At 41.7% G+C, this 19,433-nt stretch overlaps 1 protein-coding gene across 1 annotated transcript; it reads left to right on the forward strand.

The window, feature by feature from the left end:
* The first annotated feature begins 2,544 nt into the window (after nt 1–2,544).
* LOC110870351 lies at nt 2,545–3,120 on the forward strand. Its single transcript, XM_022119537.1, has one exon. It carries the CDS (start codon nt 2,545–2,547, stop codon nt 3,118–3,120), a length of 576 nt encoding a protein of 191 aa, XP_021975229.1.
* Nucleotides 3,121–19,433: the final 16,313 nt, after the last annotated feature.

Consider the following 19,433-nt stretch of genomic DNA (forward strand, 5'->3'; position numbering starts at 1 on the left):
GCATCATAATAAATGACTATGTTACTACCTGTTAGTGATGTTAGTGATGACTGAGGAAATATAGATTGGCTTCTATGGATGGCACAATTAACTGTTAAGCGTTGTTATGAATTATATATGTGGAGTATGGTTTTGCATGGGCTTGAATAACTGCTATGTGCTATTTAGTGACTGTTGTTTTAAATGCACACCACGATTATAAACTTATACGTGTACAATGTGAATGTAAACTGATTACGTGTACATGAACACCATAGGCTTCGACTAACTAAGTGTGAACAAGTAACTAATCATACCGAGCAAACCAAGGTGAGTTCACTTCTCTCAAAACAAGCATGCGTCCGGTGGGGGGACAATCAAACTGATGAAACTTGTTAACGGATTTTCGTAAACCCATATCCTCGTAGGGGATATAAGGCGGCTTTCAAATACCCACATCCTTGTAGGGGATGTGAGGTGGATTTCACAAACGCATGTTCTTGCAGGGAATATGCAATGGTTTTCAGTAAACGTTGATGTTGGATAATACACTTACTTCTATCACCTAAGTCCCATCATACTACCGGGTTAGTTGCTTGTAGGGCAACGGGGTTATTAGTCGATAGCGCTATTAGGTTTGGCACCCTCACGACGTACCTGGATAGGATGGGCGTGCACTAATAACTTTAAATCATGACCAATGTTTGATAGAGCATTGGAGAAGGGCAAAAAGGGCCATCTGCGGTATCGAGTTATTATCAACATAACGTAACATATCATAAGTCACTACTTGGTATTAAACAGTTAAAACAAACTGTGAACTCACCAGCGTTGTCTGATACACTTTTCTGCATGCTTGCAGGTCCTTAGGTTCTTGGATTGGAACTTGCTATCTGGGAGTGCTAGAGTGGTCATGGGTCGCAACTCTTGGATATTTATTCTTGATTTCGCACATTGTTTTGAAACACTTGAACAACGAATAATCTTATGCTTCCGCTGAATGTTTACTTTGGTTTTAACGTATGGTTTGAAACTATATTATGAATGAATGGAATGTTTTATCTAAATACTTATTATAGTTCAATGTGATTAGTGGCTGGATCCTGGTACGTCACACACCTCACGGGGTTTCCGCATGTGGTATTTTGGGGTGTGACATTTACCGTCAACTACCAAATGCTCATCCATCAAAAGTCCACTACCGGCCCAGCCACCGTTCAAACCATTGAAGGATCATGGTAATAGATTAATCTCAGTGAATTCTTTTTTGCTTGGGGTCTCGTACGTGGGGCAATGTTCTCGGCTACTCCCGCTAGTCATAGAGCCACGTAGGGGTTCCTATAAGTTCATCTTTTTTGGTGGTTAATTTTCTAATAACCAAATGCTAAGATCTCTGATTGTTGAATACTTGAATCTCATATTCTATCATGGCCTAATGCGATGATTTAGAGTAAATTGCAGTTTGCGTCCTTGAGGTAATTTGAGGGGGGGGGGGGTATTACATTGAGTCTCCCCAACTCGAATTTGGATGTCTGAATCCCTAACATATAGAAAAGTGCTACAACCTGAGTCCCTCTGCTAACAGGGTATCAGAGCCACTGGTTATAGTGAACTAGGTTTTAAAACGTTTTCATAAAACCAGATTATAACCAAACAGTATCGAAGCGACCATGACACACATCTCCAGATTGCAAGGTTCGTCCTCTGTTTACCTTTATGCATTACTTGCTTAGTAGTTACACACACACGACTTGCATGAAACTACATATTAGATACCCTGATGTGATTACCTGTGCTGCATGTTTAGTGAAGCTAGATAGTGTGGCACTACCCTTCGACTCTTGTGATTCTTAATCTTGTAATGCCTTTCGTTTTGCTATTTGGGTGTGGGGAACCTTTTAGCACGAGTTAAGAGGCACTGAGATAAGCATGCAAATTGCCTTATTATTATGGGTGCACACATAATAATAACGGGGGGTGCATGTGAGTCCCAGTGAGGCTTAACGAGTGTGAAAGGGGTTCTGCTCTATTGTTTGATGTAAACTTCGTAGTGTGTAGATGTCAACGTGATGTTTGATTCCTACCTTATCTCGATTCTTAAACTTTTTCCCTCTTCTTATATAGAATGATGAGCGGACGAGGCCATGGACGTCGTCACATTGCGATGACTCAGGCTGAGTTGCCGAACTTAATTAACACACGTGTGGCTGAGGCCTTGGCAGCCCATCAAGCTGGTACGATATGTGCCAAATACTCTTTATTCTTGTATCCCGTACCTAATTCTTACCCGTGTGCATGGCTGTAAAACTCCCGCCTAGGCTCCGGTTACTCCCCGAGTACTCGCTACAAGGTAGGTTGCCGAGGCATGAGTACTGTTCGCCTAGGCTAATTACTCCCCGAGTAATCTCCGCCTAGGCCGAGTACTTCCCGAGTACTCCCGAATCCGACTAGGGAGCACCTAGCGACTTTTGCAACCATGCCCGTGTACTGTATTTTCTTTCATCCTTAGGTCTCCAAGCGAATCAAAACCAGAACAATCCACCTCTGTGTACGTTCAAAACGTTCATGGATTGCAAGCCTCAAACTTTTAATGGAGCTGAAGGTCCCGTGGGACTGCTTCGTTGGTTTGAGAAAGCCGAATCCGTTTTTGCTATGTGTAGTTGTCCAGAGGGGGACAGGGTGAAGTTTGCTTCCGGCACCTTGGAGGACAGTGCTTTGACTTGGTGGAATGCTCGGGTGCAGATGCTGGGCGTCGAAATGGCAAAAGCGACCACTTGGGATGATTTCAAAGAGCTGATTCGGGAGGAGTACTGCCCTCGGGATGAAATTCAAAAGTTGGAAAAAGAGTACTATAACCTGAAGATGGAAGGATCTGAGATCAAGGCCTATACGAAACGGTCTCACGAGCTGGCAAACAAGTGTCCTAATTTATCCCGACCACCATCTCGCAAGATCGAGCTCTACATTAAGGGATTGGCACCATCAGTTAAGGGGTTAGTCACTGCAACGAATCTCGACAACCAACCATGGATTATCAGGCTGGCTCACAAGATCACTGATCAGGAGGTGGAGCGTGGCTCGCTGCCACCCCGTATTGCTGCTACTACCGCTATTACTGCCACCCCTGATGTGGTGTCGTAGGTACACGCAAATTTAAACCAATTACTACTAATAGATAGCGGTAAGTGGGTATCGAACACAAGGAGTTTGTGGAAAATGTGTTGATTCTATAGTCTTACAAATTAACTACAATTAATCTAATATGCAGAAATTAAAAGTCAAGAGTTTGGTTTGTTTGATTTAAAAACTAATTTATGAACTAATTGCTAATCAAAACTGGATTGTAATTCAGATTATGAGAGAATGATCATCCTAGGTTTCGGTTTCTTTTAACACTTATGCAAAATTCCAACTAGAAAGAGTTACATATACATAACTCGTGCATAAACATTTGTTGTGATAAAAGGGAACAAAGTACTCGGATTATATTAACGCGAGGTTGTTTCCCGATAATCAATCAATCAATATCCAACCCTAACCCTTCCCGTGATATCTTGATTGTCAGCGACACCAAGAACGTACGATTAAGACTAGAATTGAAACATCAATTAACAAGCTACAATCAAATATTCATACACCATGATAAGCATAGCAAACACACCAAGTTATCATTCTAGAAATAAAGGAAAAACACACAAGAGTCATAGGAAAACCTTCACCTAAGATGATCACCGAAAGCTTAGCCGGACATTGCTTGGTGGATCATCATAACATCAAGTTTATAGTTCATACGAATCGAAAGACAAAACGAAATGTTAGAAATTGTTCACAAACACTATCCAAAGCCAAAATTCGCCCCCAAAGTGCAAAGAAACGTCTCCAATGATGAATAATGTGAAAAGACACTTGAAAACGGTTTTAATAAGGCAGTTACGTTTTTCCTCGTAGCCTCTACCGTAATTTACGGTACATACCGTAAATTACGGTAGCCTTCAACTTGTTACGCTGGCCAGAGATTGTGGTACGGTGGAACTGGAAGCATTTAGGGGCTACCGTAGATTACGGTAGCCACCGTAATTTACGGTGGGCCCCTGGATCTCCTGTTTTGTTTCTTCTTCCATCCATGCTTGACCTGTTCCACTCCATTCCATCCGAAGTAGCGTTTTCTCCATTTTAAGCTCCAAAATGCATCTGAAACATAAGCAACTATAGTCATCTAATTCAAGATAATTACGCGATCAAGTGCAGGATTAACACATCTTTTAACACCATAAAGGGTTGTCCTATGGACCACCCGTCAGATCCCCACACTTAACCGTTGCTTGTCCTAAGCAACCCATCAAAACCATTTTCAAAACATACGCGATCAACATAAATCAAGCATAAACCTGTTATCCTTTTACTCACCCTTTCCTAACACCCAAAACAACACACCCCTCGCTATATCTCTCCTCTCGGCAACAAGTAAGCACTAGCATTTGTAAGCTAGACACACAAAAGGCAAACGGGTGATTGCACAACTATAGGCTTGTACCTAAATCGGTCCTTCTTCTAACAAGTGCCAAACATGAATGCAAATCAAAGGGGCTTTAAGGTTGTAACGTGGCTAGGCGTACGGTAGGAAATGGAATATATATGTAGTAGCGAAGGACTTAACCCGGTCTTTTATTACACAATGAAACAAACAAACACCAAACTTAAACTTCTATATACAAGACAACTCAACATCACTTTTTTTCATTGCTTTTTCCATTTTTTTCTTTTCTTTTTCTTTCTTTTCCTCTTTCTCTCTCTCTCTCTCTCTCTCTTTTTAGCATAGACTAGCAAACATTCAACATAACATATCTACGCACTACTAAAACAACTACTAACACTATAAGACCGGGGTCAAGTCGGGTAAATTTTTGGGAAACTAGCTAAGGGGTAACAAATGATGGGCTTTAGGCACAAAATGGGCAACTAAATGTCCAAACCCCCGCCCCTCTCACTACCAAGCTCATATATATAATTTATGAGGTCCAACCCCCCAAATCCCACACTCGCACACACTATAACAAGGCTTCCTAAATGCCCTTATCCTTTCTACATTCATATTCAACTAAGGCCTCGAACCGTATTCAAGCACAAGTTCTAACGCACCCCCACCCGTTGCCACTCTCATCAAAGACAAGCATTATTTATGTACAAGTGTGGCTTCAATTCTCACCAAGAACAAAGGGTATTAAGGGTTGCCGGTGTGTCACTCGGGGTATAGTCCAAGGTGTTCAAATTCTCCCAATGTTTTGCTTGATTTAAATTTTTTTTAAAAACCTCAAAATTTCCCCCCATCCCCACACTTGGGATACGTTGACCCCAATGTATGGTTTTGGGAAGACTTGATCGCTAAACCCTTCAACATCAACAAAAGCTTTACATCTCAAACCCCAAACTTCTTTTTGATCCTTTTCTTTTCTATTTTTTTAATATTTTTTTTAAAAAACATAACACCACCAACTCGCACAACCCAAAACATAACATCACAAACTAACACCACCCATCCACCCGACCATAAACATAGCAAACAAACAAATATTCATAGAAATATACAAGAAAGAGCACGACCTGACTAGTAGTACCGCGGCTGAGGAGGCCCAAAAATGGAAGACATCATATCGTTCCACTCTCCGAAAGCAAACGCGCCGCTACCACTTCCACTTTGTTGCGAAGCTCCAAGTTGTTGTTCTCGTCGGGGGTCCAACCATTGCGAATGATGAAGCGGCGGTGTCGGATACGAAACACTACCATCGTAAGGTGGTAGAGACGCATAATCCACCGGAGGTGGATCCACAACCACGGGCCGCCCCGCATGCCAATCCGCATGCATCCGCCGGGCTTAGTCATCAGTGTCCCTATCATTCATCTCTTGCTCACGGGAATAAGCATGTGCGCGGTTCCACGACTCTTGTCGGTCAAAGTTGTGCTTTAAGGCCCGCTCCATACAAGCCCCTATCATTGTTTGGTGATCAAAGAAGGTACGCTCCGACCCCAACCATGTGTCAAAAACAGATGCCGGCGGACGTTGGTTTTCAATGACTTCTTGCATAGTACCATCATATGCCCAATTCGGCTCGTACGAGCGCTCCGTATAGTCAAAGAAACCACCACCATGTCCCCGACTAGGGCCCCTTGGCCCACATCCATATGCCCACCATGAGGCTTATCCGCATAATCTTCGTCCCCACTCGGGGGCTCATCTTCGCTTTCGGGCTCATCTTCTTCACCCGGTAAGAGTGCCCTTGCATCAACTTTCAAAGCCCTCCATCATTGACCTTCCGACTTGAGCTTGTGGTATCTTTCCGACTGATCGTAGGTGCATCCAATACCCATCCTTTGTATGTCAAATGGCTTGTGCCTTTTTCCTGCCCCTTTGTCTTCCGATGTGATCGCCTTGAACTGTTTCAACAACCCCGTAATAATCCGACAATACAGAATGATGCTCCTCCCCACTTTGTTTCGGCATATCCAAAGATGATTCATTATCAAATATCGTATCGGAAAACGGGGAGACCCGTGAAGCAACGAGTAAAGAACGGGTATCTCCGGGTACCTCACCTCTTGTTTATCGCCTCTTCTTGGTATCACGTTCAAGATACAAATAGTGAGTAGCAACTTTGCTTCAATCTTCAAATTTCTTCTATATAAAGTGCCACTAAAAGTACCCGGTAAAAACATGGCCGCTAACATGTCATTCCACCTCGGGTGGGCTTCCGGTTTAATGAGCAAATCATTAAGACTCGGGATTTTATAATCACGAGCAGGCAAACTGTCATATTTCGCCAATTTCCGCAATGTATCGAACGACATTTCCACCTTTATCCCATTAACCGTGCCCATCAACTTCATCTGCGACGGCTTGTCGTACCTATTGCATTTCAACGTAGCCATCCATTCTTGAATTGTGACAACCGGTGATTTACGGCTCTTAATTACGTGATTAATAGGCGATTGACGCGATAATAAATAGTATTTAAGACGTAGATTAACTTAATTAGGTCTTTGGAGTGCCTAGGAACATCTATACGACTTTACAGGGTGAGAACGGTGGTTTACGGAAGAATCTGCTGAATATTAAGCGACAATGAACTGATACCGTACGAAATACTGACAACACCGGCAAGTATGAATGTTACACGAATATTTTATATTTATGAAATTAATTTTGTGAATTTATTGGGCTTCCGTACGACATAAATGCAACGTGAACTAAAAACGCGATGGTAGGAAACGCATCGGCAATGAAACAGAAGCGACGGAGACGCCTGTCACCTTCAGAACCTACATTTTTCGCTATATTTAGCTCCGTAATGAAATTTTACTAGCTACAGTCGAAACCGGATCAGAAAACGAATTTAAAACGGCAACGAGGTAATTTTTCGCGATTTTTACCGCAACCGACTATTGAGGGCGTCCAACATCGAATACCGACACTATTTTATATATTTTTTAAACAAAAGTTATAATTCACGATATTTTTACGATAATCGGGTGCATTAACGGGTTCTTAGGAATTGTCGGGCCACTTATAACACGCAACTTTGGGCTTGTGGGCCTTGGGCCCAAGCCCAAAGCCCATTAAACATAACCTGCATATAAAAGGGGTCTACACCCCCTTAATCTTCATTTTTGTGCAGAAAATTCACACACACACCTACAATTCTCTCTCACTCTCTCTCGATTAAACACCTACCACCGGAGTAATTCCGGCCGGCACCAGTCACCGATGACCGGAGATCGGAGCTCCGACGCCTCATTTCTTACCGGCGACAAGCACAACAACCATACCCTATTCCTCTTTAAACCCATCACACCAACACCCCTGTTTCCCTCGGTTTCCGGCGACGAAGATCGGAAGAGAAGGGAGAGAGCCGCCGCTCACGGTGGCGGCGACAACCGAGTCAGGCGGCGGTGACAGCGGTGGTCGGAGACTCGGACCGGTGGTATGTGTCTCGAACCGATGGTTCGTGTCTCGGTCAGGCAGTATGTGCCTCGATCCAGTGGTTCGTGTCTTTATCCGATGAGTTTCAGCGGCGGATGGTGTCTCAGACCGGCGGTCCTTGTTATTATCCGACGGGTTTCAAACGCCGAGGAGGATGATGATGATTAACGGTGATAACAGGTGTCATGGAGGTGGTCCGACGGCGATGGTGGCAGAAGAATGTGGTGGCTCGGCTTTGTTCAAGAAAGGTTCAGATTAGATGATGTTCGGGTTAGTGTTTGGTTCAACTCAGTTTGACTCGGTCAAACCGAGTCAACTCAGTCAACAGTTTGGTTCGGTCAACAAATGGTCAACGGCTTGGTTCGGGTCAGGTTACGGATGCCGTCAACAGTTCAACTTGGTCACAACTAGTCAACTCGGCAAGTCGGCTCGGTTAACTCTGCCGGTCAACTCAGTTGACTCGGTCAACTTAGTCAACGCCTCGACGCGGAGAATGGTAACGGTTTAACAATCGAGATTTATTTATATTATTTTTCTAGTTTCAATCTTACGTAAAAACGAGCTCGAACTGATCAAAACGATGAGTTATTAGTTAATATTAACTTGGTCTTATTTATTATTTCGTTTATATAAATTGGATATGCATAAAAACTGTTGAATTGTTGATTGAATTTGGAAAATATAACGATACTATAGTTGTCGGGGGCGTCCAAAAACAGAGGAAACTCTGCCCGTTTTTCTCGAAATACGAAACCAAAACGTGTTTTATTGAAAAACGACAACTAATGGTATCAAGCGACTTTTATAAAAAAAACAATACATATATATAATTACTTACAACGGCACTTTAAAACTCCTAACAATGTCATTAACATAAACTATTTCATGAAATAAATATAAGGATTTATATATTTAATTTTCAAACGCTTAAGACACGACAATTCTTTTAAAAGGGAATGTAGTTTACTTCGAACATCAAACAATTTGGATTCTTTTATAGAAATCAATATAGCTATTATGTTATTTTAAACTTCGAAAATTTGACAACTCTTTTATATTGTTTCAAACACCAAAAACACGATTTCGTTTATACAAATACATATAGCCTGCGTATTTATTTCAAACGTCCAATAATACGACTCCTTTAAGAATAAATATATTGTATATATTCATTTCAATAATCAAACGACACGACGATTGTGTTGCTAAAATGAATATAGTTTATATATTTATTTGAAATATTAAACGACACGAATTCCTTTTATAAAAATAAATATGGCTTATATATTTATTTTAAATATCATACTCTGGAGGCTTTAGTGGCTAAGCACCCATGTATGCCCCCTCCTTCCATGCCTGCCTCCTTGCCTTCTGAGTCTCCTCTTGTGTGCTCGGGTGTTTTAAATCTTTTCCCAAAGGAACGTCGTGCGGGAGAGACGGCTTAAGGGCCCAACATCTTTTAGATGCTTTTTGTGGGAAGGGGTATGTGATTGCTGATAGCCTGCTTAAGGCTACTTCAGCTATGGTTAATTTGTGCTGGGGGGGGGGGGAGGTGCCCGAGGAGTCTGGCAGAGTTTGTTGTTTCTGCTCCTCTTACACCCCTTCTCAAACCGGATAATGGGATTAGGCGTATTGCTGTTGGGTCGATTTGGAGGAGGGTGATCTCCAAGGTGGCCATGAAAGGTGTTGGGAAGGAGATGGCCAAATACCTTGGCGATTTATAGTTTGGGGTAGGGATTCCGTGTGGGGCAGAGGCCGTTCTTCATAGTGCGAACAGGTTCCTTAATGAGTACCACCAAGATGGGTCTCTTGCTATGCTTACTGTTGATTTTTCGAACGCTTTTAATTTAGTTGATAGGACAGCCCTACTGTACGAGGTAAGGAAAAGGTGTCCTTCTATTTCTACGTGGGTCGATTTTTTATATGGTCAACCGGCTAGATTATATGCGGGGGATGAGTATATTTGGTCTACTACTAGCGTTCAGCAGGGGGACTCCTTGGGGCCCCTCCTTTTTGCCCTTGTTCTACACCCCCTTGTTCACCGAATAAGGGATCGCTGCAAACTTCTATTTCACGCCTGGTACCTAGATGACGGAACGGTTATTGGAGATGCCACCCAAGTGGCTAATGCTTTAGATATCATCAGAGTTGAGGGTCCTTCCTTAGGGCTTCAACTTAATATAAAGAAAACTGAAGTTTTCTGGCCAACCTGCAATGGTGTAAAGGTTCAGGAGGGCTTATTCCCTCGGGGGATTGGGAGGCCAGTGCGGGGTGTGAAACTCCTAGGGGGTGCCGTTAGTCGTGATGCAGAGTTTATTAGTAGTATGGCTCTTAAAAGAGCGAACTGTGTAGTCGAGCTGATGAGGTGCCTTAAACGCCTACGGGACCCTCAAAGCGAGCTCCTCTTGCTTCGTTCTTATATGAGTGTTGCTAAATTACTGTTTGGTCTTCGAACGTTCTTTGGTCGGGGGAGCTGTCTTTGTTTTTGATGAAGGCCTTCGGGGAGCATTAGAGGATATTGTTGTTTGTGGGGGTGCCTTTTTTGGAGATCTCCAGTGGAGGTTGGGTTCTCTCCCAACCCGGTTCGGAGGCTTAGGGATTTGTACGGACGAGGATGCCTCTTCATATGCTTTCGTGGCTTCAAGGACCCAATCTTGGGGTTTACAAGACCACATACTCCGAGAATGTGGTGGGGATGTTTTAGACTCCGATTACAGGAGTGCGTTGGACCTTTTGCATAGTTCTCTTCCCGACCTTGATATTGGCGTTTTCTACATTAACGACACCGCCCCTCCTAAATCCCAGAAAATTCTGACGAATGCCATATATGGCGAAATTGTCAAGAGGTTTGAAGAGAAGTTTGTTTTATCCCCTCGGCAAAAAGTTGTGTTTGAATGTCTACGTCCCCCACATGCTCAGGATTTTCTGTCTGTTGCACCTATTGAAGGCTTGGGGCAACACATGTCGGCTGTGGAATACCGTGCTATCCTTAGATACCGACTGATGATTCCTTTGTTCCCAGTTGACGAGCCATGTCCGGTATGCCGCAAAGCATGTATGGATTCTTTCGGCGAGCACGCGATTCACTGTAAAGAGCTACCGAGGTTTAAATATCGGCATGATTGGGTGAGAGATGTGTTATGTGAGGTTCTTAAGTGGGCCAGGATCTCTGCCAAAAAGGAGGCTCCAGTAAATTTCCTGACTGACCCCTTAGAGGGGAGGTCCACTTTACGCCCGGCGGACATCCTTGTCTTTGGATGGGAAGGGGGGAAACACGCTTGTGTAGATCTAACTGGAGTCTCCCCCCTTGTCGGGCTCAAGGACAAGGGCTTTGTCATAGGGCAAGCGGTGCTCAAGGCAGAGGCAAGTGATGCGCGTGTGGTGTGATATATATTTAAGTATATTTTAAACCCTTTTTACACGTTAGTCAAGTTTTAAATTTATAAAACACAATATTTTACTAACACCAAACACACATACGGGCAAGTGCACCCATCGTGAGCGTAGTATAGTGTTGGTAAGATACCGAGGTCGTCCAAGGACACAAGAGCTTTTAATACTGGTTAATCCTCAACGTCTAATCTAATCAAAAGTTTAGAAAAATGTTTTTAACTAGAAAAATAAAAACTAACTAAAATGCTGAAAATAAAATAAAGTAAAAACAGATAGACAAGATGAATCACTTGGATCCGACTCGTGTTTAGTGTAACCTTTGATTATTTCCGCACTTTTGCACTTTTTAAGAGATTATCTTAGTTATTGTAGTAGGCCCCTCTTTTGAAGGTGACGTTACCCTCAACCCAGTAGTTTGAGTCAGTAAGGATACATCCTAAAGGGTCGGATTATTGAAAGATACTTAATTAAGTTATTAATGCATAATGTGGTAGGCCCCTCTTTTGAAGGTGACGTTACCCTCGGCTAAGTAGTCTGAGTCAGCAGGGATACAGTCCTAAGTAGCCGGGTTAAAGTTTTAATAGTAGCTTACATATGAGGGGATCAAAGAGTTTGGACCCCCGCCATCCAAAACCGGTGGGTATTGAAGGAGGTCCTACTAAATTTGACCCAGGTCCTTGCAGGATCTATACACTGAACAAGGCAAGACTCTTACCAAACCGTTCCCTTAACCCCGACCAGGTAGCCAACATATCTCCATATAGACCGTGGAGATATGAATGGTGAAAATCTTTTATTTTATATAAACAGTAAAATAATGCCAAGACACCACGGACAAACGATAAGGAAGAATCACCTTCAACATAAGAAAATAGTTATTAAAGTCATTAATACATAACCAAATAAAAAGTGCGAAAAGATTAAAAATAAATAGTATTTCACTAGACACTTGTCTTAACCAAGTGATGTAAGAGACTTAGGCAAACATGGCCTTTGATTGTCAAGAACTCTTACGATCAATCTTGGATCCCGAGACGACTCACACACTCTATGATGGATGATGGATGATGGTGGTGGATGATGGTGTTGTGATGGTGGTGGGTGGTGGGTGAAGTGTGAGAGAGGTGGTGTGCCAAGGGATGGTTTGGAAATGAGCCAAGCACCCCTATTTATAGCCTGAACAGACGCTCGGGCACGACCCCGTGTCCACCTTCCTTCTCTTTCTTCATTAATTGCAGTTTGTCTGCATTAGTTGACCACGCCCCCATATCCGCTGGGCACGCCCCCGTGTGCAGAAGCGTATCTGTACTATCAAGATTTTCCCAGATTCTGCGAATCTTAGAGTTGACCACGGCCCCGTGTCCACTAGGCACGCCCCCGTGGTGGGTGATAGAAGCTTCTACAGCTTTGTCTTTTCTGCAAACACTTGGGCACGGCCCCGTGCTCACTGAGCATGGAGCGTGTTCAGCCTTCTGTCTTCTTGATTTTGCTTGGGAAGATACTGTCGGGGGGTCGGGCATGCCATGTTTGTTCCTTTTCTTGTATTTATGTTAGATTTAGCTTCCTTTTTGCTTCTTTTGTTCATTTGAGCTCATTTAATCCTGAAAATACAAAAGGAAGACAAAAACACACTTTTTCCAACATTAGTACTAAAAAAAGGGTTAGCTTTATGCCACATTTGATGTAATTTATATGTTGCATTTTGCGCACATCAAATACCCCCACACTTGAATCTTTGCTTGTCTTCAAGCAAAACCTTTTATAATGTGGCTTTACACTCCCAAATGGAATGGGTAGAAGAGAAGGTTTTTGGGCTTGTCATAGAGTGTCGGGATTTCCACGATTCTTTATTAAGTTTTATTTTTATTTACTTACAATCCTATTCATCATGATTTATTTTAAACATTACATAAGATAAATTACTTATTAGGGCATAACATGCCTTTTTAAAATTCCATTTATATACAAGTTCACATACCTCACGGGGGATCACTCAACACTCGGCCGCAGATGTATTTTAGTGAATCACTCGAGAACGGCATGGAACTTACTCTTACCATAGGCTTGCCAAGCAATCAATCCTCCTCCTTTTTAACTATATACCTTTGTAAATATCAAGAGGACTTTTGGGTGAAGGGTTAGGCTTGGGTTAAAGGTAGGTGGTTGGGTTAGTGGTTAGTAAAAGGGCGAAAGGCCTAAAAAGCGTCGGTTTTCGTAAGACTTTTTATTTTTGCAATTTTTATTTTGATAAAACGAAGAAGTTATATTTGTTAGCTCGTTTAACTTCGTTAAGGACTAACAATTTAATAAGTCTTGAAAAGACTTAGTTTTTGAGAAATTTCAAATATACAAATATTTATACAAAAATATAAATATCTCGATAGACTAGTGTCAGTCGTTCCGAGAAGTCGTACGTGTATAAAAAGGATGTTTATATGAAAGTATCATATAACAAACTCGTATTATGTATCGCGTCTTGAATATATTCATCAAAGTATATGTAGATGCCGTTTAGACGTTTAAAATAAATATAAAAAGTTATATTTATTTAGTAAAAGAATCATCGAATTATTTGAAGTCTGAAATAAATAGATAAACTATATCTATTTTATAAAAGAACTCGTGATGTACGATATTTTTTTTACAGAATATATCGTCAATATCATTCCACACGAAAAAGGGCAATTACAAAGCAATGGCAGGTAGTCGGGCAACAAGTTGCGCCACCACCCCCTTTTGAATAGAAAAACCAATTCTACTAAATACAAAGTTTGAAACCTTTAGCGACGAAAAATTACTATTAACGAATTTTTGAACCCGATTCAAAAGTCGCACAGCGTCAGGAGCGAGACCACCAAAGGTATCAAACGCAAACGGGACAAACACATGTTGATTCTCCAGGCAGGCTTTCTCATGTTTTGCCACTTTGCTTGCTGATGTGCGCAAAATGCAACTTATAAATTACATCAAATGTGCCATAAAACTAACCCTTATTTTAGTACTAATGTTGGAAAAAGTGTGTTTTTGTCTTCCTTTTGTATTTTCAGGATTAAATGAGCTCAAATGAATAAAAGAAGCAAAAAGGAAGCTAAATCTTACATAAATACAAGAAAAGGAACAAACATGGCATGCCCAACCCCCCGACAGCATCTTACCAAGCAAAATCAAGAAGACAGAAGGCTGAACACGCCCCGTGCTCAGTGAGCACGAGGGCGTGCCCAAGTGTTTGCAGAAAAGACAAAGCTGTAGAAGCTTCTATCACCCACCACGGGGGCGTGCCTAGTGGACACGGGGCCGTGGTCAACTCTAAGATTTGCAGAATCTGGGGAAATCTTGATAGTACAGATACGCTTCTGCACACGGGGGCGTGCCCAGCGGATACGGGGGCGTGGTCAACTAATGTAGAAAAACTGCAATTAATGAAGAAAGAGAAGGAAGGTGGACACGGGGCCGTGCCCGAGCGTCTGTTCAGGCTATAAATAGGGGTGCTTGGCTCATTTGCAAACCATCCCTTGGCACACCACCTCTCTCACACTTCACCCACCACCCACCACCATCACAACACCATCATCCACCACCATCATCCATCATCCATCATAGAGTGTGTGAGTCATCTCGGAATCCAAGATTGATCGTAAGAGTTCTTGACAATCAAAGGCCATGTTTGCCTAAGTCTCTTACATCACTTGGTGAAGACAAGTGTCTAGTGTAATACTTTTTATTTTTAATCTTTTCCCACTTTTTATTTGGTTATGTATTAATGACTTTAATAACTAGTTTCTTATGTTGAAGGTGATTTTTCCTTATCGTTTGTCCGTGGTGTCTTGGCATTATTTTATTGTCAATATAAAATAAAAGATTTTCACCATTCATATCTCCACGGTCTATATGGAGATATGTTGGATACCTGGTCAGGGGTTAAAGGAACGGTTTGGTAAGAGTCTTGCCTTGTTCAGCGTATAGATCCTGCAAGGACCTGGGTCAAATTTAGTAGGACCTCCTTCAATACCCACCGGTATTGAATGGCGGGGGTCCAAACTCTTTGATCCCCTCATATGTAAGCTACAATTAAAACTATAACCCGGCTACTTAGGACTGTATCCCTGCTGACTCAGACTACTTAGCCGAGGGTAACGCCACCTTCAAAAGAGGGGCCTACCACATTATGCATTAATAACTTAATTAATTATCTTTCAATAATATGACCCTTTAGGATTGTATCCTTGCTGACTCAAACTACTGGGTTGAGGGTAACGTCACCTTCAAAAGAGGGGCCTACTACAATAACTAAGATAATCTCTTAAAAAGTGCAAAAGTGCGGAAATAATCAAAGGTTACACTAAACACGGGTCGGATCCAAGTGATTCATCTTGTCTATCTATTTTTACTTTATTTTATTTTTCAGCATTTTAGTTAGTTTTTATTTTTCTAGTTAAAAACATTTTTCTAAACTTTTGATTTGATTAGACGTTGAGGATTAACTGGTATTAAAAGCTCTTGTGTCCTTGGACGACCTCGGTATCTTGCCAACACTATAGTACGCTCACGATGGGTGCACTTGCCCATATGTATGTTTGGTGTTAGTAAAATATCATGTTTTATAAATTTAAAACTTGACTAACGTGTAAAAAGGGTTTAAAATATACTTAAATATACATCACACCACACGCGCATCAAGTTTTTGGTGCCGCTGCCGGGGACACAAGGATTTTAGAAAAGTTAGGAATCAACGGCCTAATCGTTTTTTTTTTCTAATTTTTTTTGTTTTTTTTAGGATTTTCTTAATTTTTCAGCTTCTGCTGAACTCAGCACGGGTCGTGCCCGCTGAACACGCCCCGTGCCCAATCTTTGGAACTGGCAATCCTGTTTTAAGTCAGACAGTAAGCTGAACACGGGGTCGTGCCCACTCAACACGCCCCGTGCCCAAGATTCACTTACTGAAAATAGAACTGTAAGATCCCGACGGTTGGTAATTTCTGACACAAACACGAGTGATACTAATATTTTTTACTTTCGGCACTCTTATGGTACGTGGTGTCAAATATGTGGTGGTTCCCATAAAGATTTAGAATGTTATTTTCTAAATTATAAACCCCATTATATAGACCCATTGTTTTCCTGTAGCCTTAAGAGGGGCGAAAGTAAAAATAATCCCTATCTCTCCCTCAAATGCTCTCAACCGGATCTTCTAGGAGAAATGCTTCTTGATGAACTATTTCAATTGGAAGATCTAACTCTTAATTGGTTAAAAGAACTTAGGATGGATTTCAATAATTCATCTCAAGACGATAACCAAGAAGAATTGTTGGGATCGCATTCAATTAAAAACAACTTCGTTGTTCCCGGTATTACCTCTAATTCTAGCAAAGACGTGAGCGATAGTCGTCCCTGTGTCGATTGTGCCGTGAAGGACTCTCCATCGACTTTGTTCGGTGCATACATAGACCTGAGCGATTCGGCATAGACCTTCTTTAACGAGAGCCCGGGAAAGGGTTGGACTTGTCCACCTACATTTAGCATAGGAATCACACTCACCGACAACCTCTTGCATTCTCGTCTTAATCTAGAGCAATTAAGGTATCTCAGGCACTTTGGGGTTGTTCCATCCAGTAAGGAACCGCCCGATCCAGATGAATTTCTTAAAGATAGACGAAACTTCATAAACAGCCTCTAGATACGGGGCCGTGTCCAGGTCAACACGCCCCCATGTCCACCAAAAGATTCCTTTCTGACTTTTTGTCAGAATACGGACAAAATGTGTCAGGACCTCGCCTGCACATGGGGCCGTGTCCAGCGGACATTCCAGGGACAGATGAATTCCTTAAAGATAGACGAAACTTCATAAACAGCCAAGGATCCTGCACATTTGGACCATTCCAGGGACAGAGATTTGAGGGAATCTTCTCACATACCATCCTAGGTATTTTCTAAAAGAAGTTTCTCAACAACCTTCTTGTCCTTTCCTCTTTTGTCAATTACCTTCTTCTCCATTTCTTTTACCTCAACACCTCCATTAGAGCTTGAGATTACCATGATTCCAAGCTTTATTGTGATGTTTGTTAGGTTTTTGTTCAAGGAATCTGTTGATGCATATTTTGTCTATCGCCTTTGTCAATCCGAGTCATAGTGAAAAGCCGGAAGGAATCAAGTGCATAACGTCATATTTAGTTAGAAATGGCAAGGTGGCAAACTTGTAATTAATGTGAACTTTCATTAAAAGCCTTGACCATATAAATAGGGTGTTATGTCATAGTTTTAGTTAGTTCTTGAAAAAGACTTTTAGATAAAGATTTGGAGAAGACTTGGAGAAGACTTTCTAGAGAGAGAAAGTAGAGAGAGAAAGTTGTGTATTTGTGATTCTTGTACCGTACACGTCAAATTTAGCAATGGAATCACATTAGAAGTACGTTATCGTGTGTTCGGTCACGTTCGTTCACGGATTCCGCACGTGAAACGTTCGTTACGCAATCGAACGGTATCAAAACCGGTCCTATAAGTGGTATCAGAGCTAGGAGCTCGATTGCTTGATCAAACACGTTGTTTTCGTACTGATTTCAGCAGATTTGAGCCGATTCAGATCTGATTTCTCCTATTTCTTCACCTTCTACTCGTTCTGTACTGAAATACGTCAAATTGAACAGGTAAATACGGTCCGTTTCGTCTGATTTTTGGATATGTTGTGCGTATAGACCCGATCTACAACCCTACCAAGTTTCAGCTCGAAATTCCGAGCCGTTTAGGAGTAATCGCGAATTTTCGGTCCGATTTTGCGTCATATGTTCAGATCTGTTGGAACCGCCTATACGAACATCTGGAACCGCTCATAATTTCAGGTGTGGAACCGCTCATACGTCTAAGATTAGACAGAGTTGGGAACCGCTCCAAGTGTCAGTTGAATCGCTCTTTTGTCATCATTGTCAGCAAACAATTAAGTTGTTGTTTTGACAAATTAATTCAGCCAATCATTTTATGTAGTGGGCCAATCATTGGTGTCGGTTCAAAGAGGTGCACATGTGAAGCTCAGGGGTTGTCGGTTATCTCATAAAAACCATCCATCAATCCACTTACATTTGTCCCCCACTATCGGCCTTGTTATCAAAACATCACCGCCCACATTAGTCAATATAAGCCCATATGCTTTATTAATCCACCGTTCTGTTGCACCGCCCAAACATAAGCCCACTGCCCCATTTTTTTTCAATCAAACCCACCGCCCCACTCACTTGTTGGCCCAATCGCAGTTTTTTTTTCACCGCCCATACAACCAACCCACTAACCCAAAGTTCAAATCATTTGCCGCTCTTAGTAACACGTCGGGACGCTCAAAAGTCTATATGTGAACCGCGTTTATGACATTATGAACCGCTCATAGACAACGTTTGGTCCGCTCAAAAGTTAACACGTTGAACCGCTTATTCAGATTGTTTTGGATCGCTTTTTTAGACAAATTCTTTGGATCAACATCGGTTGGATCGCGTATTTGGCAGTTTGAAAAACCGAGTTAAGAAATCATGGGTTTCAATGTGTTTAATATGACTCAGGAAAAAATGGATAAAATAAGGGAATTAGAGAGAGAATTTGATTCGTTTTCAATGTTTCCAGGAGAAAGTACAAAGAGTGTCATTAAGAGATACAAACATCTTGTTAGTTCAATGTCTGATTTAGATATTACAAAAGAACCAGAAGAGTGGGTTGAAAAATTTATCAGTGCATTACCGAAAGAAGAATGGGAAGATTATGTCTTGAGCTTGAAAAGTTCTAGAGAATTTTCTCAACTGACAATTACTCCACTCATTAAAAGGATTGAAGAACAGATGGTGATCAAGGATGAGAAAAGGAAAGAAAAAGCTGTAAAAGTCAAAGAATCTGTAAAGAATGAATTGTCAAGGTCTGCATCAGTATGCTCAAATTGTCACAACTTCAAGACAGTCAATGCCAAACTTGTGAAGGATGCAGAAAGTTTAGCATTGGAGATCAAGAAGTTGAACAATAAGAAGAAAGCTGACGAAAAACAGATTCTAGACTTACAGGGTATTTGTGAGAAGTTGAAAGTCGAAAATGCCAAACTGTTGGGTTGTGTGAACAG

Source organism: Helianthus annuus, chromosome 8 (genome assembly GCF_002127325.2).
Source record: "Helianthus annuus cultivar XRQ/B chromosome 8, HanXRQr2.0-SUNRISE, whole genome shotgun sequence".
NCBI lineage: Eukaryota > Viridiplantae > Streptophyta > Magnoliopsida > Asterales > Asteraceae > Helianthus > Helianthus annuus.

Coding starts and splice junctions, on each gene's coding strand:
- LOC110870351 (XM_022119537.1), top strand. CDS start 2,545: ATGGATTGCAAGCCTCAAACTTTTAATGGAGCTGAAGGTCCCGTGGGA.